Source organism: Aotus nancymaae, unplaced genomic scaffold (genome assembly GCF_030222135.1).
Source record: "Aotus nancymaae isolate 86718 unplaced genomic scaffold, 86718_ANA_hifiasm-v0.15.2.pri h1tg000015l_1, whole genome shotgun sequence".
NCBI classification, from domain to species: Eukaryota; Metazoa; Chordata; class Mammalia; order Primates; family Aotidae; genus Aotus; species Aotus nancymaae.
This window is the reverse complement of record NW_026988427.1, coordinates 7,582,748-7,597,404: the sequence shown is the minus strand read 5'-3', so window position 1 is coordinate 7,597,404 and position 14,657 is coordinate 7,582,748. Positions and strand designations below refer to the sequence as shown.

The 14,657-nt window shown below is 41.6% G+C and overlaps 1 protein-coding gene across 1 annotated transcript in view; it reads right to left on the bottom strand.

The window, feature by feature from the left end:
• Positions 1 to 14,657, bottom strand: part of FAF2 (Fas associated factor family member 2) — a 64,160-nt gene that overhangs the window by 27,683 nt on the left and 21,820 nt on the right. Inside the window, exon 2 of the mRNA XM_012466359.2 lies at positions 4,877 to 4,945. Coding sequence (XP_012321782.1) covers positions 4,877 to 4,945 — 69 coding nt within the window. The remainder of the gene's footprint in view (positions 1 to 4,876; positions 4,946 to 14,657) is intronic.

Here is a 14,657-nt window from a genome sequence, read left to right as displayed (position 1 = left end):
AATTCTCCTGTCTCAGCCTCCCAAGTAACTGGGATTACAGGCATGCATCCCCACACCCAGCTGATTTTCGTATTTTTAGCAGAGACAGGTTTCACCATGTTGGCCAGGATGGTCTCAAACTCCTCGTGATCTGCCCACCTCGGCCTCCTAGAGTGCTGGGACTACAAGCGTGAGCCACCATGCCTGGCTAACTCTGTGCTATTTGTCTCTTCCTTCAGCTGATTTTAATCTCTGTCCTCCCTATAATAAACTATAATCATGACTATAACAGCTTTCGGTGAGTTCTGGTGAATTAGCAAATATGAGGATGGTTTTGCAACCCTCTGAAATTGCAGTTGGTTTCAGGAGTGAAGATGGTCTTTAGGAGGGCAGTGTGCCCTCTAAACTTAATAACTGGCTTCCAACTTTGCAGTTTGGCTAATATCAGGTGGTCCCCTGGTTTTACAATTCAATGAGTAAAGAACAGTCTTTCAACAAATGGTACTGAGATAACTGGATATCCAATGCAAAAGAAAGTGGATTAACCCCTGGCTCACACCATACATAAAATTAACTACAAATATATCAAAGACTTAAATGTAAGAGCTGAGCTGGGCACGGTGGCTCACGCCTGTAATCCCAGCACTTTGGGAGGCCGAGGCAGGTGGATCACAAGGTCAAGAGATCGAGACCATCCTGGTCAACATGGTGAAACCCGGTCTCTACTAAAAATACAAAAAATTAGCTGGGCATAGTGGTACGTGCCTGTAATCCCAGCTACTCAGGAGGCTGAGGCAGGAGAATTGCCTGAACCCAGGAGGCGGAGGTTGCGGTGAGCCGAGATCGCGCCATTGCACTCCAGGCTGGGTAACAAGAGCGAAACTCCGTCTCAAAAAAATAAAAAATAAAATAAAATGTAAGAGCTGAAATTATAAAACTCTTAAAACAAGGGTATACATCTTCACAACCTCAGATTAGGCAAAAGTATCTTAGATATGACAACAAAAGCACAAGTGACAAAAGAAAAAAGTAGATAAAACTGGACTTCATAAAAAATGAAAAACTATTCTGCATCAAATTACACTATCATGAATGGGGCAAGATGGCATGCACCGTAGTCCCAGGTATCAGGGAGGCTGAGGCAGGAAGACTTCTTGAGCCCAGGAGTTCAGAATTACAGTGAGCTATGATCACGCCACTGCACTCCAGCCTGGGCAACGGAGCAAGACTTTGTCTCTCAAAACAAAAAACAAAAACCACAAATACATCAGATATTTGTATTTGATGTATTTATAAAAGATAACTCACAGAATGGGAGAAAACGTTTGAAAATCCAGTATCAGATAAGCGCCAGGCATGGTGGCTCATGCCTGTAATTCCAGCATTTTGGGAAGCCAAGATGGAAGAATCACTTGAGCCCAAGAGTTTAAGACCAGCCTGAGCAATACAGAGAGACCCCATCTGTACAAAAAACAAAAAATATTAGCTGGGTGTGGTGGTGTGTGCTTGTAGTCCTAGCTACTCAGGAGGCTGAGGTGAAAGGATCACTAGAGTCTGGGAGGTCAAGGCTGCAGTTGGTCATAATAGTACCACTGTACTCCAGCCTGGGCAACAGAGAGAAATCCTGTCTCAAAAAACAAAAACTGGCCGGATACAGCGGCTCATGCCTGTAATCCCAGCACTTTGGGAGGCTGAGGTGGATGGATCACTGGAGGCCAGGAGTTCAAGACCAGCCTGGCTAACATGGAGAAATCCCGTCTCTACTAAAAATATAACAATTAGCTGGCCTATCGTCCCAGCTACTTAGGAGGCTGAGGAAGGAGAACTGCTTGAACCCAGGAGGCAGAGGTTGCAGTGATCCATGATTACCCCACTCCAGTCTGTGCTATAGAGTGAGACTTCATCTCAAAAAAAAAAAAATCCTTTCACAGCTCAACATGAAAAAGACAACCACATCTAAAAACTGGCAAAGGACTTGAATAGACATTTTTGCAAAGAAGATACATAAATGGTCAACAAGAATATAAGAAAATATTCAACATCACTTTAGCCACTAGGCAAATATAAATCAAAACCATATAGAGATAGTACTTCACACTCACTATGGTGGGTATGATCTAAAAGACAAATATTAGTAAGTGTTGGTGAGGGTGTGGAGAAATTGGGACCTTCATACAATGCTGTTGGGAATTTAAAGTGGTATAATCACTTTGAAAACAGTGTGGGAGCTGGCCAGGCACAGTGACTCATGCCTGTAATCCCAGCACTTTGAGAGGCCGAAGCGGGCAGATCATCTGAGGTCAGGAGTTTAAAACCAGCCTGACCAACATGGTGAAACCCCATCTACTAAAAATACAAAAATTAGCAGGCATGGTGGTGCACACCTGTAATCCCAGCTACTTAGGAGGCTCAGGCAGGAGAATTGCTTGAACCCAGGAGGTGGAGGTTGCAGTGAGCTGAGATCATGCCACTGCACTGCAGCCTGGGTGACAGAGCAAGCAAGACTTTGTCTCCAAAAAAAAAAAAGAAAGAAAAAAGAAAACAGTCTGGGAGCTCTTCAAAAGGTTAAATGTAGTGTTATCATATGAATCCGAATCAGCAAAGTTTATTCCTAGGTATAAACCCAAGAGAAACGAAAACACACATTCATACAAAAACTTGAACACTAGGGCTTGGTGTGGTAGTGTGGGCCTGTAGTCCCATCTACTTGAGGCTGAGGTCGGAGGAATGCTTGAGCCCAAGAGCTCAACTGCAGTGAGCTATGATCAAACCTGTTCTCCAGCTTGGGTGAGAGAGTGAGACCTTGTCTCTTAAAAATAAAAAAAATAAAAAAAAAACAGGGCCAGGCGCGGTGGCTCACGCCTGTAATCCCAGCACTTTGGGAGGCTGAGGTGGGTGGATCACAAGGTCAAGAGATCGAGACCATCCTGGTCAAACATGGTGAAACCCCGTCTCTACTAAAAATACAAAAAATTAGCTGGGCATAGTGGCGCGTGCCTGTAATCCCAGCTACTCAGGAGGCTGAAGCAGGAGAATTGCCTGAACCCAGGAGGCGGAGGTTGCAGTGAGCCGAGATTGCGCCATTGCACTCCAGCCTGGGTAACAAGAGCGAAACTCTGTCTCAAAAAAATAAATAAATAAATAAATAAATAAAAGCAAAATACTCCAGATCCTCTGTTCCATTTCCTATCCACTCATTTGTCATTTATTTTTTATTATTAAATTATACTTCAAGTTCTGGGATACATGTACAGAACGTGCAAGTTTGTTACATAGGTATACACGTGCCATGGTGGTTTGCTGCGCCCATCAACCCGTCATCTACATTAGGTATTTATCCTAATGCTACCCCTCCCCAATCTCCTGACAGCCCCTGGTATGTGATGTTCCCTTCCTGCCATTTATTACAAACTGAAATTCTCTAGAATTAAGTTCCACAAGAGTAGGGACTTGGCCAGATGTGGTGGCTCACACCTGTAATCCCAGTACTTTGGGAAGCTGAAGCAGAAGGACTGCTTGAGCCTAGGAATTCAAGACCAGCTTGCGCAACACAGCAAGACCCCGTCTCCATACAAAATTTAAAAATAAGGTAGGCATGGTGTTACATGTTTGTAGTACCAGCTGTTCGGGAGGCTGGGGCAGGAAAATCGCTTGAGCCCGGAGTCGAAGGTTGCAGTGAGTGAGGTATGATTGTGCCACTGAACTCCAGCCCAGGTGACAGAACAAGACCCTGTCTCAAAAAAACTAAAAAAGAGTAAGGACTTATTTTGTTCACTGGTATAATGCCACAGCCTAGAAATTAATAGCTCAAAAATGTGTTGAATATCTAAATCATACTAGAAATACGGTTTTAGGAATCTAGCACCCTATTTAAATAGCATATAATAATTAAAACAGTAACTTGAGATCAAAAGGATGTTTGTCAAAATTCAACATCCACTCAATATAAACTACTAATATGCTAAGAATGGAAGAGAAGAGTCAAGAGATATTTATTTCTGTGTTATATGCTGAGAATACAGCAGTTAAAACAAAAACAAATCTCTGCCCTCATGGAGCTTACATCCTTGGGGATCTATCTCATAGTAACAACCAACATCATACTTGCTCATAAAAAATCAGAGGCATGGCCAGGTGCAGTGCCTCACGCCTATAATCCCAGCACTTTGGAAGGCTGAAGCAGGCGATCATCTGAGGTCAGAAGTTCAAGACCAGCCTGGCCAACATAGTAAAACCCCATCTCTACTAAAGATACAAATTAGCTGGGCGCAGTGCTGTGCGCTGTAATCCTAGCTACTTGGAAGGCTGAGGCAGGAGAATCACTTGAACTTGGGAGGCAAAGGTTGCAGTGAGCCAAGAACACACCACTGCCCTCTAGCCTGGGAAACCGAGCGAGACTATCTCTCTCTCTCTCTCTCTCTCTCACACACACACACACACACACACACACAAATCAGAGGTATTATAGTGAGGACAAAATGCTGTTACCATTATCAACTGACAGTGTTTTAAAAGTTCTAGCTAATTCAATGGTCAAGGAAAACAGATGTCAAGAACATGATTACCTAGACAACCCCAAAAGAATAAACTATAAAATATGTAAGAAGAAGGTTCCCATCAAGACATCTGGTTAAAAACTAAATATACAAAAACCAATTGTTTTCCCACCAAGATACTAACAAACAGTAAGGGGTGGGCACTATATTGAGGGATTTAGTCACAAATTTTTCTATGATTTTATAAACTTTCTCACATTCTTTACCTTCCCACTCTTTAGAGTCATAATTCTGAAAAAAACAAATCAACTGAAAAGATGCCTGCTATGGAAAAACATATGGTTTTGATTCTTAATCAGAACAGAGAAAAAGAAATAAGCTCAGAATGCATCCTATTATACCTCTATGTTCCAGTTATGCTGTTCCAAGGTATGGCGACACTGATCCATAGATTCTATGCCAGTAAGATCCTGAAAAGACGGATGAAAACAAAAAGTTACTTAGAGAAAAACCAACAGTATACATGTGAGTAGTTTTACACCAAATACTGCTGCTAAGAAAATATACTAAAAATGTTAGAAGTGGATGTTAAAGTATGGTAAATCTACCTTCACTGATTCAGAATTTATACAGTTAGCTAACTGTTCTAGGCTCATACAGAAGTAAAAAAATAATAATTCCTTTTAAAACTTCAAGGCTTTCAACTAAGAGGACTACTGATTCAGATCAATATTGTTCTCTCAAATTGAAGTTTTTAAGGATTTTTCAAACTGTAGGCTAAGCAAAATATTATTTTCTTTTTCTGAGACAGAGTCTTGCTCTGTCCCCCAGGCTGGAGTGTGCTGGGGTGATTTCAGCTCACTGCAACCTCTGCCTCCTGGGTTCAAGCAATTCTCCTGCCTCAGCCTTCTGAGTAGCTAGGATTACAGGCATGTACTACCACACCTAGCTAGTTTTTATATTTTTAGTAGATCAGGGTTTCACCATGTTGGCCAGGCTGGTTTTGAACTTTTGACCTTGTGATCCACCTGCCTTGGCCTCCCAAAGTGCTGGGATTACAGACGTGAGCCACCACACCCGGCCTAAGCAAAATATTATTTAATGCTAAACAACTATTCTGTTTATAGTACAGATTGACCATCCCAAATCTGACATCTAAAATTCTCTAACATTTTTCGAAACATTTTGAGTGCTGACATGTCTTAAAGGAAATGCAGAGTGGAATATTTCAGATTTGAGATACTCAACCAGTATAATGTAAATATTCCAAAATTGAAAACAATCCAAATCTGAAACACTTCTGGTTCCAAGCATTTTAGACAAGGAATACTCAGCCTCTACAATAATGATGTAATGTGTCCTTCCTGTAAAACGTCATGCCTTTCATTATTTCATTTTATATGCTGGTATTAACTTAGTTTAGAATATGAACTGTGTAAAACTTAACTCCCCCTCCTTTTTTCTTCTTTTTGAGACAGAGTCTAGCTCTGTCACCCAGGTTGGAGTGGAGTAGTGCAATCACTGCTCACTGCAGTCTCAACCTCCCAGGCGGAAGCAATCCTCCTACCTCAGCCTCCTGAGTAGCTGGTATTGCAGGTATGCACCAAACCTAGCTAATTATTTTATTTTATTTTTGTAAAGACAGGGTCTCCTGATGTTCCCCAGGCTGGTCTCCAACTCCTGGGTTCAAGCAATCCTCCTGCCTCAGCCTCCGAAAATGCTGGGCCTCCCAACGTGCTGGGTTTATACGCATGAGCCACCGTGCCAGGCTTTACCACTCTTTCGTATGCAGATGACTCCCAATTTAATCTGGACCCACTATCATTTCTGAAATTTAGCAGTACATGTCTTAACAGTCTATTCAACATTTCCACCTACATGTGGCACCACAACCTCAAATTCATCATTTAACACCACTGTATCTGTTAACAACACCATCACCTTCCAAAATATCCAGGAAAACTAGGTGCAATGGCTCATGCCTGTAATCCCAGCACTTTGGGAGGCCAAGGCAGGCGGATCCTCCTAGCCTGGCCTACATGGTAAAACCTTCTCTACTCAAAATACAAAAATTAGCCTGGCATGGTGGCAGACAAATTCCAAAATCTTTGGCCTGGCATTTAAGTGTTTCTATAATGCTGTCCCTACCTGCCTAGCTTTCTAGATTATTTTTCTTCCTTCCCTTCCTCCCCTTTCTTTCCTTCTTTCTTTCTTTCTCTTTCTCTCTCTCTCTACCCCTCCTTCGCTCTTTCTTTCTCTCTTATACAGGGTCTCACTATGTTGTTCAGGCTGGTATCCAGTTCTTGGGATCAAAAGATCTTCCCACCTTAGCCTTCCAAAGTGCTGGGATTAAAAGTGTGAGCCGCTGCAGTTATATTATTTTCTCACTATTTTCCTTCAGATGTCCAATACTCAGCAAATCTAACGTATACATCTCACATGCAGAATTTCCAGAGCTAAACTCTAGCATTCCTTCAGAGCCTAATATAAAAGCCAAAACCATCCATCTATCCATCCATCTTTTCATTTGACAAATGTGTGCCGCCCGCCTATTCTGTACAGCACTTAACTATGTTGGAGGGATATAAAATGAGTAAGATATAGTCCCTATCCTCAAGAAACTCCTCTAAACAATCAGCAATCTTCAGGGCAAAGAGATTGATCTCAACCTGACAAGAATGTAGTAGTATGGACTGATCAGTCTGAAAACCAAAGTTCTTGCCTAATTCTGTACCCTATGGCCATGGACAGGCACATTTTAACTCTGAATTTAGTTTCCTTTATGCGTAACGTGAAGGGTTTAATGTGTAATGCATTTCTTTTCCAGAGCTTAAAAAAATACATAAAATTCAAAAACTGAAGTTTGGATTCTTTAGGTATACAAAGTTTTCATTTTTTATAATTACATATGTAGTACAAAAACTTGCGATAAAAAATTTTAATGTTTAAAATACAGTAAAAATTTCAATACTGAAATTGAAAAGTTCCTTTAAGAACCACTGACTTTGACAGTTTGGAGTCTGGATTTTAAGTCCTGACCATTAGAGGACTCTTCTCATTTGGCTATTCCCTTCTGGCTTCTAATAAAACCCCTTTAATTTTCAATTTCCTATATTACAACCCACTAAAGAACTGGGATGTCCAGGGTTCCTCCTTTTCACTGTGGATTCTCTTTAAGAATTGGACTCTAGGCCAGGCATGGTAGCTCACGCCTGTAATCCCAGCACTTTGGGAGGTCGAAGTGAGTAGATCACTTGAGGTCAGGAGTTTGAGACCAGCCTAGCCAACACAGTGAAATCCCGTCTCTACTAAAAATACAAAAAAAAAAAAACAAAAAAAAACAGATGGGTATGGTGGTGCACACCTGTAGTCCCAGATACTTGGGAGGCTACAGCAGGAGAATCGCTTGGACCCAGGAGACAGAGGCTGCAGTGAATCAAAATCATGCCACTGCACTCCAGCCTTGGTGACAGAGTGAGACTCTATCTCAAAAAAAAAAAAAGAACTGGACTCTAATCTTACCTTCTTCCCAGTGTGCAAATGACTGCTCCCTCCTCTAAATACCAAAATTGCTTTCTACCTCTCTTATGTGACTACTGTTTCCTTTATGATTATTTACATTCATCCTACTGCCTTCTTAGAGAGCGGTAAGTTCCCTGACAGCAGGGAACAATTCACTATAATATTCACTAGTACCAAGCACACAGTAAGGACTTAAACAGATGTACAAAAATCAGTCCAAGTTAAAAAGACCTTTTTGTATAAGCTTCAGTCATCATAGCTATAATCTGAAATCCTCTAGATATTATTACAAAATCTCACTGTACATTAAACTCAGGTTTTGTTTTGGGACTGTTTTTTTTTTTTTTTTTTTTTTTAAAGACAGGCTCTGTCTGGCTCTGTTGCCCAGGCTAGAGCACAGTGGCACGATCTTGGCTCACTTACAACCTCTGTCTCCCAGGCTCAAGTGATCCTCCCACCTTAGCCTCCTCAGTAGCTGAAACCACAGGTGTGCACCACCACGCTTGGCTAATTTTTCTACTTTTCTGGGGTAGAGACAGGATTTCACCATGTTGCCCAGGCTGGTGTTGAACTCCTGGGCCCGAGCGATCCTCCCGCCTTGGCCTCCCAAAGTGTTGAGATTACACGTGTGAGCCACAACACCTGGCTACTGGGGGTTTTAATTTCAAATGTTCTGACTAGATGCCAAGCTGGTTGTTAAAAAATTACAAATTTGGGCTGGGCACGGTGGCTCATGTCTGTAATCTCAGCACTTTGGGAGGCCGAGGCGGGCAGATCACGAGGTCAGGAGCTCAAGACCATCCTGGCTAACATGGTGAAACCCTGTCTCTACTAGAAATACAAAAAAAATTTCCCACGTGTTGGAGGGGGAAAAAAAAATTAGCTGGGCATGGTGGCGCATGCCTGTAGTCCCAGCTACTCAGGAGGCTGAGGGAGGAAAACTGCTTGAACCCAGGAGGCAGAGATTGCAGTGAGCTGAGATTGTGCCACTGGACTACAGCCTGGGTGACAGTGCGAGACTCCGTCAATAACTAACAAACAAATTTGTAGAATTTTCCTGAAAATCAGTAAGTCAGGGAAGAGTTCAGAAAGTAGTGTTTGTTCTTAAAGCTCCTCAGCTGATTCTAACATATGGTCAACCTGGGAAATCCATGGTATTGATATGTAATTCTAAGTAGGAGTACAGATTATAAATCCCTCAATAAAATAACTTTTAGGCCGGGTGCAGTGGCTCACACCTGTAATCCTAGCACTGTGGGAGGCCAAGCTGATGGGCAGAGACCAGCCTGGGCAATAGGGAGAAACTCCATCTCTATAAAAAATATAAAAAAATTAGCCCTGTGTGGTGGTGCACCTGTAATCCCAGCTACTCAAGAAGCTGAGGTGGGAGAATCACCTGAGCCTGGGGAGGTCAAGTCTGCAGTAAACGGTGCCACTGCACTCCAGCCTAGGTGACAGAGAGACCTCATCTCAATAATAATAATAACCTTAAATAAATGATTATAAACATTGTAGGAGAGAACAATCAGAGTGACTGCATATCTTTAATATACTGAAATACTTAACCTAATTTGCAAGCAAAACACTTTTTAAGTAGTGAAGCAGGGTGAGCTGGAAACCCAACTGAACAAGCCTGCTTTCAATCACTACTGATCAGTACTAAAACTATGCCCCAGAAATAAGCAATGCTGGACACACCCGGGACAGGATTATTCATTCCTGTATCAACATGTATTTGTATATCCAGGATAAAGATACAGTCCCTGCCCTCTTTAAATTTTCATCCTAGTAAATGGAGACTGGTCAAAACAAATCATACATACAGAAGAAAACATAATAATAAAATTTTCATTTTGTTCTAGAAGATTCCTTTAGATTGGGTGCTCAAGGAAAGCCTCCTCAAGGAGATAATATTTGAGCAGAGATCTGAATGAAAGATAAGGGGCCAGTCATGGGGAAATACCTGGGAAGAGTATTCTAGGTAGAAGGCCAACATATGCAAAAACTTTGAGATAGACAGAAACCCACAGAACTCGGAGGATCTCTGGATGAAACACACAGACTTTGACAAAAGAATCCAATTATATAGAAAATATGTGAAACAACCTCACCAAAGGGGGATGGGGTTGCTAACTAAGAAACTTTCGAAATGAAGTCTGTAAGATTAAAGGCAACAGGAACTACACGTAAGCACTGTCCTCTAGCTGGTAAGGTTTTTCCCCATGGGAGTATGTATTAATTCTGAAGCCACTGTATCTCCATATATATCCCAGAACTGAACAATTAAGTAAACAGATGGTGAATGGTGAAAGTCAGTTTTCTCACTGTAGAAATGGGAGGTGACAGATAACCAAAAGAAGAAGGCTAGAATGGATAGAGTGGTAATGGATAGAGTTGGAAACATCAACTCATGTTTAACTTAATATAGATACAGATGATTGCATACAGAAAAATTTAGTTTAGTATACATACATGCATATCCCTTGCTCAGTCAGCTGAAAGGCCCTACAAGCAACAACATCCCAGTAGCAAGCACACCTAATGCCCAGATCTTGGTTTCTAATAACATTCTCTAATAAAAAGAATCACGGCTCCTTGAAGAAGTAGCTGATTCTAGGACTGGGGCAGGAAATATATAAGACACGCCTAGAGAATCTTGTAGTAAAAAGGATAAAGGAGGCTGGGAGTGGTAGCTCATGCCTGCAATCCTAACACTTTGGGAGGCCATGGTGGGAGGACTGCTTGAGGCCAGGAGTTCAATACCAGCCTGGGCAACACAGCAAGCTCCCATCTCTACCAAGAAAAAAAAAAAAAGGATAGAGTCGTCAAGTGAAAAAGATCCCAGTGGCAACAGCTCGAACAATTTGAGCAATAAAATAAATTTGCATGATATAAATACATGGATGAATAAATGGGAGAGAATAGAAAAATATCTTGTGCAGAAGAATTCCAAGCAATTTATGTAGCTATTTACCTTTCCCTTCAAGGAAGTAGAGCATAACTTTTCACTCCTTCCCAGGATGGGCTAGGCATGGTGACTTCCTTCCAAAGAATACAGTATGGAAATAGTGGCAGGGGGGATTAACAGTGGAGAAACCTGACAAACACTATCAAAGCTAGGTGATCAAGGCCAAAACATTGATAGTGAAAATGTAATGAAAATAGCACTTTACTTCTGTAATCTTTCTGTCAAAAACCCATAATCTCAGCCCCAATTATGAGAGAAACATTAGGCAAATGTCAATTGAGAAATAATTTACAAAATACCTGACTGGAACTTCTGAAAACTGTCAAGGTCACCAAAAACAAGAAAAGCTCAAGAAACTGTCACGGCCCAGAGGAACCTAAGATATGACTACTAAACAGTATGTAGTACCCTAAATGGGATCCTGGAACGCAAAAAGAGTATCAGGTAAAAACTAAGGAAATCAGAATAAAGAATGGACTTTTGTTAATAATAGTGTATCAACACTAGTAGTTCAGTAATTGTGACAAGTGGACCATACTAATAATGTAAGGTGTTAAATAGGAAACACTGAGCATGAGACTTACGGGAATTTTCTACATTATCTTCACAATTTTCTGTTAATCTAAATCTCTTCTAATGACAAGTTTATTTAAAAAGTAAAAAAAATAAAACAAAACATAACTTGAAGGAGGGAGGAAGCACTGGAGGCAGAATCAGCTTGGCAAGTTGACAGATAAGGTCTGAGAAGTAAGCAGGGGAGAGATAATTCACGTCAGGCAATATTTTTCCATTTTACCTGTATAAGAAGCACATGAGGAGCTTTTTTTTTTTTTTTTTTTTTTTTTTGGTAGAGATGAAGATTTCACTACGTCGACCAGGCTGGTCTCAAACTCCTGGCCTCAAGCAATCCTCTCACCTCGGCCTCCCAAAGCATGAGCCACTGTGCTGGGCTTATATGAGGGAACTTTTTAAAAAACGCTACAAGCTGGGTGCAAGCAAATCTGTCTAAAAAGAACAGGAGATATACAAACCTCTCATTGCTAAATCTGACAGGCTTCTAAAAAATAAAATCAAAAGAACAGGAAAAAGTGGAAATAGACTGCCAGACGAAAGTAAAAACACGATTTCATCACACTAAGTGTACTGTGTGGGAACTACCTGACCTCACTGCTAGCCAGCAGGATGGTTTTCTAGTGGTCTCTTCACAAGGTCAAAGTAAGCTAGTGTGTTGAACTCATTTGGCGTTCACTGTCTAGAAACAGTTGCATTCATAATGCAGACAGGGTTGGCTACCTGGATGTTCTATAAGTTTTTTTTTTGTGTGTGTTTTTAATCCTAGTATAGTTAGGTAAAGTTTAAATATTAGAGAAAGATTCGAAACGGGGTAGGGTGAGAGGCTACCCTGTGGTGGTTTACATTTACATATTTCCTCCCAGTTCCCCATACTCCAAGAAGAGAGTTTTAGGGCTTGATTCAACCTCTTTTACAATAAAAAAAAATTATCATATGGGAAGCTGTTTAATGGTCTTTTCTTCTCCATTCTACACTGTATGTATGCTGAGAAGAATCCATTCATCTCTGCCTTTGATCTTTACAGGAGTCTTCTGGTGTTTTCTCTCCTGGCTTGGGAACCAACTTTTTCTTTTCCCTTTTTTTTTTTTTTTAATTGAGACGGGGTTTCTCCATGTTGGTCAGGCTGGTCTCAAACTCCTGACCTCAGGTGATCCACCCACCTCGGCCTCCCAAAGTGCTGGGATTACAGGTGTGAGCCACTGAGCCCGGCCTTTTTTTTTTTTTTAAGATGGGGTTTCACCATGTTGGTCAGGTTGGTCTTGAACTCCCGACCTCAGGTGATCCGCCCGCCTTGGCCTCCAAAGTACTTGGATCACAGGCGTCAGCCACCATGCCCGGCCGGGAACCAACTTTTTCACACCACCCCTCACATCACTACATACAAGTCAAGGTTTGGGGAGGCTTCTCTCTTTTTTCTTACCTGTGTAAGAATCCTCTCTTTTAGATATTTACAATTTTGCATAGTCTTATTTTACCAAATACTCCCTTATGCATAACTCTTCATAACCATGGTTACATAATACTCTACCTGGCTACAACAATTTACATATAGATGTTATGGCTGCTTCCAATTTTCACTATTAAAATAGCACTATGATGATCTGGGGTCTGTTGTGGGGGGCAGGAAATAGGGGAGGGACAGCAGGGGGTGGGGAGTTGGGGAGAGAGAGCATGGGGAGAAATGCCAGATATAGGTGATGGGGAGGAAGGCAGCAAATCGCATTGCCATGTGTGTACCTATGCAACAATCTTGCATATTCTTCACATGTACCCCAAAATCTAAAATGCAACAACAAAAAAAAGAAAAATATTCTATCATAATGTACATCTTCAAGGATGATTTTTATTTAAAAAAACAGCACTATGATGAACACTACTGTTTATAAAGTTTGCCTGTATTTAGGATTTCTTCCCTAGGATCTAGGTAAAACTTAGGGTCAAAGAATATACATTATTTTTAGAGTTCTTGACCCACAGTCTCAAAATGCCATTTCAAAAGGACCATTCCAATTTACGATGGAACGGCTGGGTTCAATGTGAGTCAAATGCTAAGTACGTCTCAAGCCAATATTCATCACCATTTCAGTGCCAACCTAAGTTTTGCAATGACAGCTTTGTTCAGAGAGAAAGAATACTGCAGTTTTGGCTGGAGACATTCGATTAGCTTTGCTCCAATTCTCTGCTCAGCAATAATGTTTGGCTATCAGCACTTCTGGAAGAGAGGTAAAACAGAGAAGCAGAGGAATGCTAGACTTACCTCAGTCACAGGCTTCAAGCTCCTACCAAAGTAATTCCTTCAGAACTAAGATAATTTTTTTTTTTGAGATGGAGTCTCGGCTCTGTCACCCAGGCTGGAGGGCAGTGCTGTGATCTTGGCTCACTGCAACCTCTGCCTCCTGGGTTCAAGCGATTCTCCCACCTCAGCCTCCTGAGTAGCTGGGATTACAGGCACATGCCACCATGCCCAGCTGATTTTTGTATTTTTAGTGGAGATAGAGTTTCACCATGTTGGCCAGGCTGGTCTTGAACCCCTGACCTCAGGTGATGCATCCACCTCGGCCTCCCAAAGTGCTGGGATTATAGGCATGGGCCACACGCCCGACCTAAAATTTTCTGTATTTTTTAGAGACAGGGTCTCCCTGTCACTCAGTCTGGAGTGCAATAGCTTGAGCTCACTATAACCATGAACTCCTGGGCTCAAGTAATCCTGCCTCAGCCTCCCAAGTAGCTAGGACTACAGGCACGTACTACCATACATGCCCACCTGTTTTTTGTTTTTTGGGGGGAGGTATAGATTGGGGGATCCCACTATGTTGATCAGTCTGGTCTTGAACTCCTGGACTTAAATGATCCCCTCACCTCAGCCTCCCAAAGTGGTGGGATTACAAGTGTCAACAAATGTGCCCAGCCCCATAATTCTCTTTTAAAAGGAACTTTATTTTGAGGAGGGACTCTATTTACGTCTATACTCCCCAGACCCAGTGCAATGCATTGGCATAAAGTAGGAAATGTCTGAATAAATGAATGAATCCTACCTCAGTCTAACAATTAACTTTTGTTTCTTTATCTCTCTCTAGTTTTGTTTTGTTTTTTGAGACAAACTCTCACTCTTGTTGTCC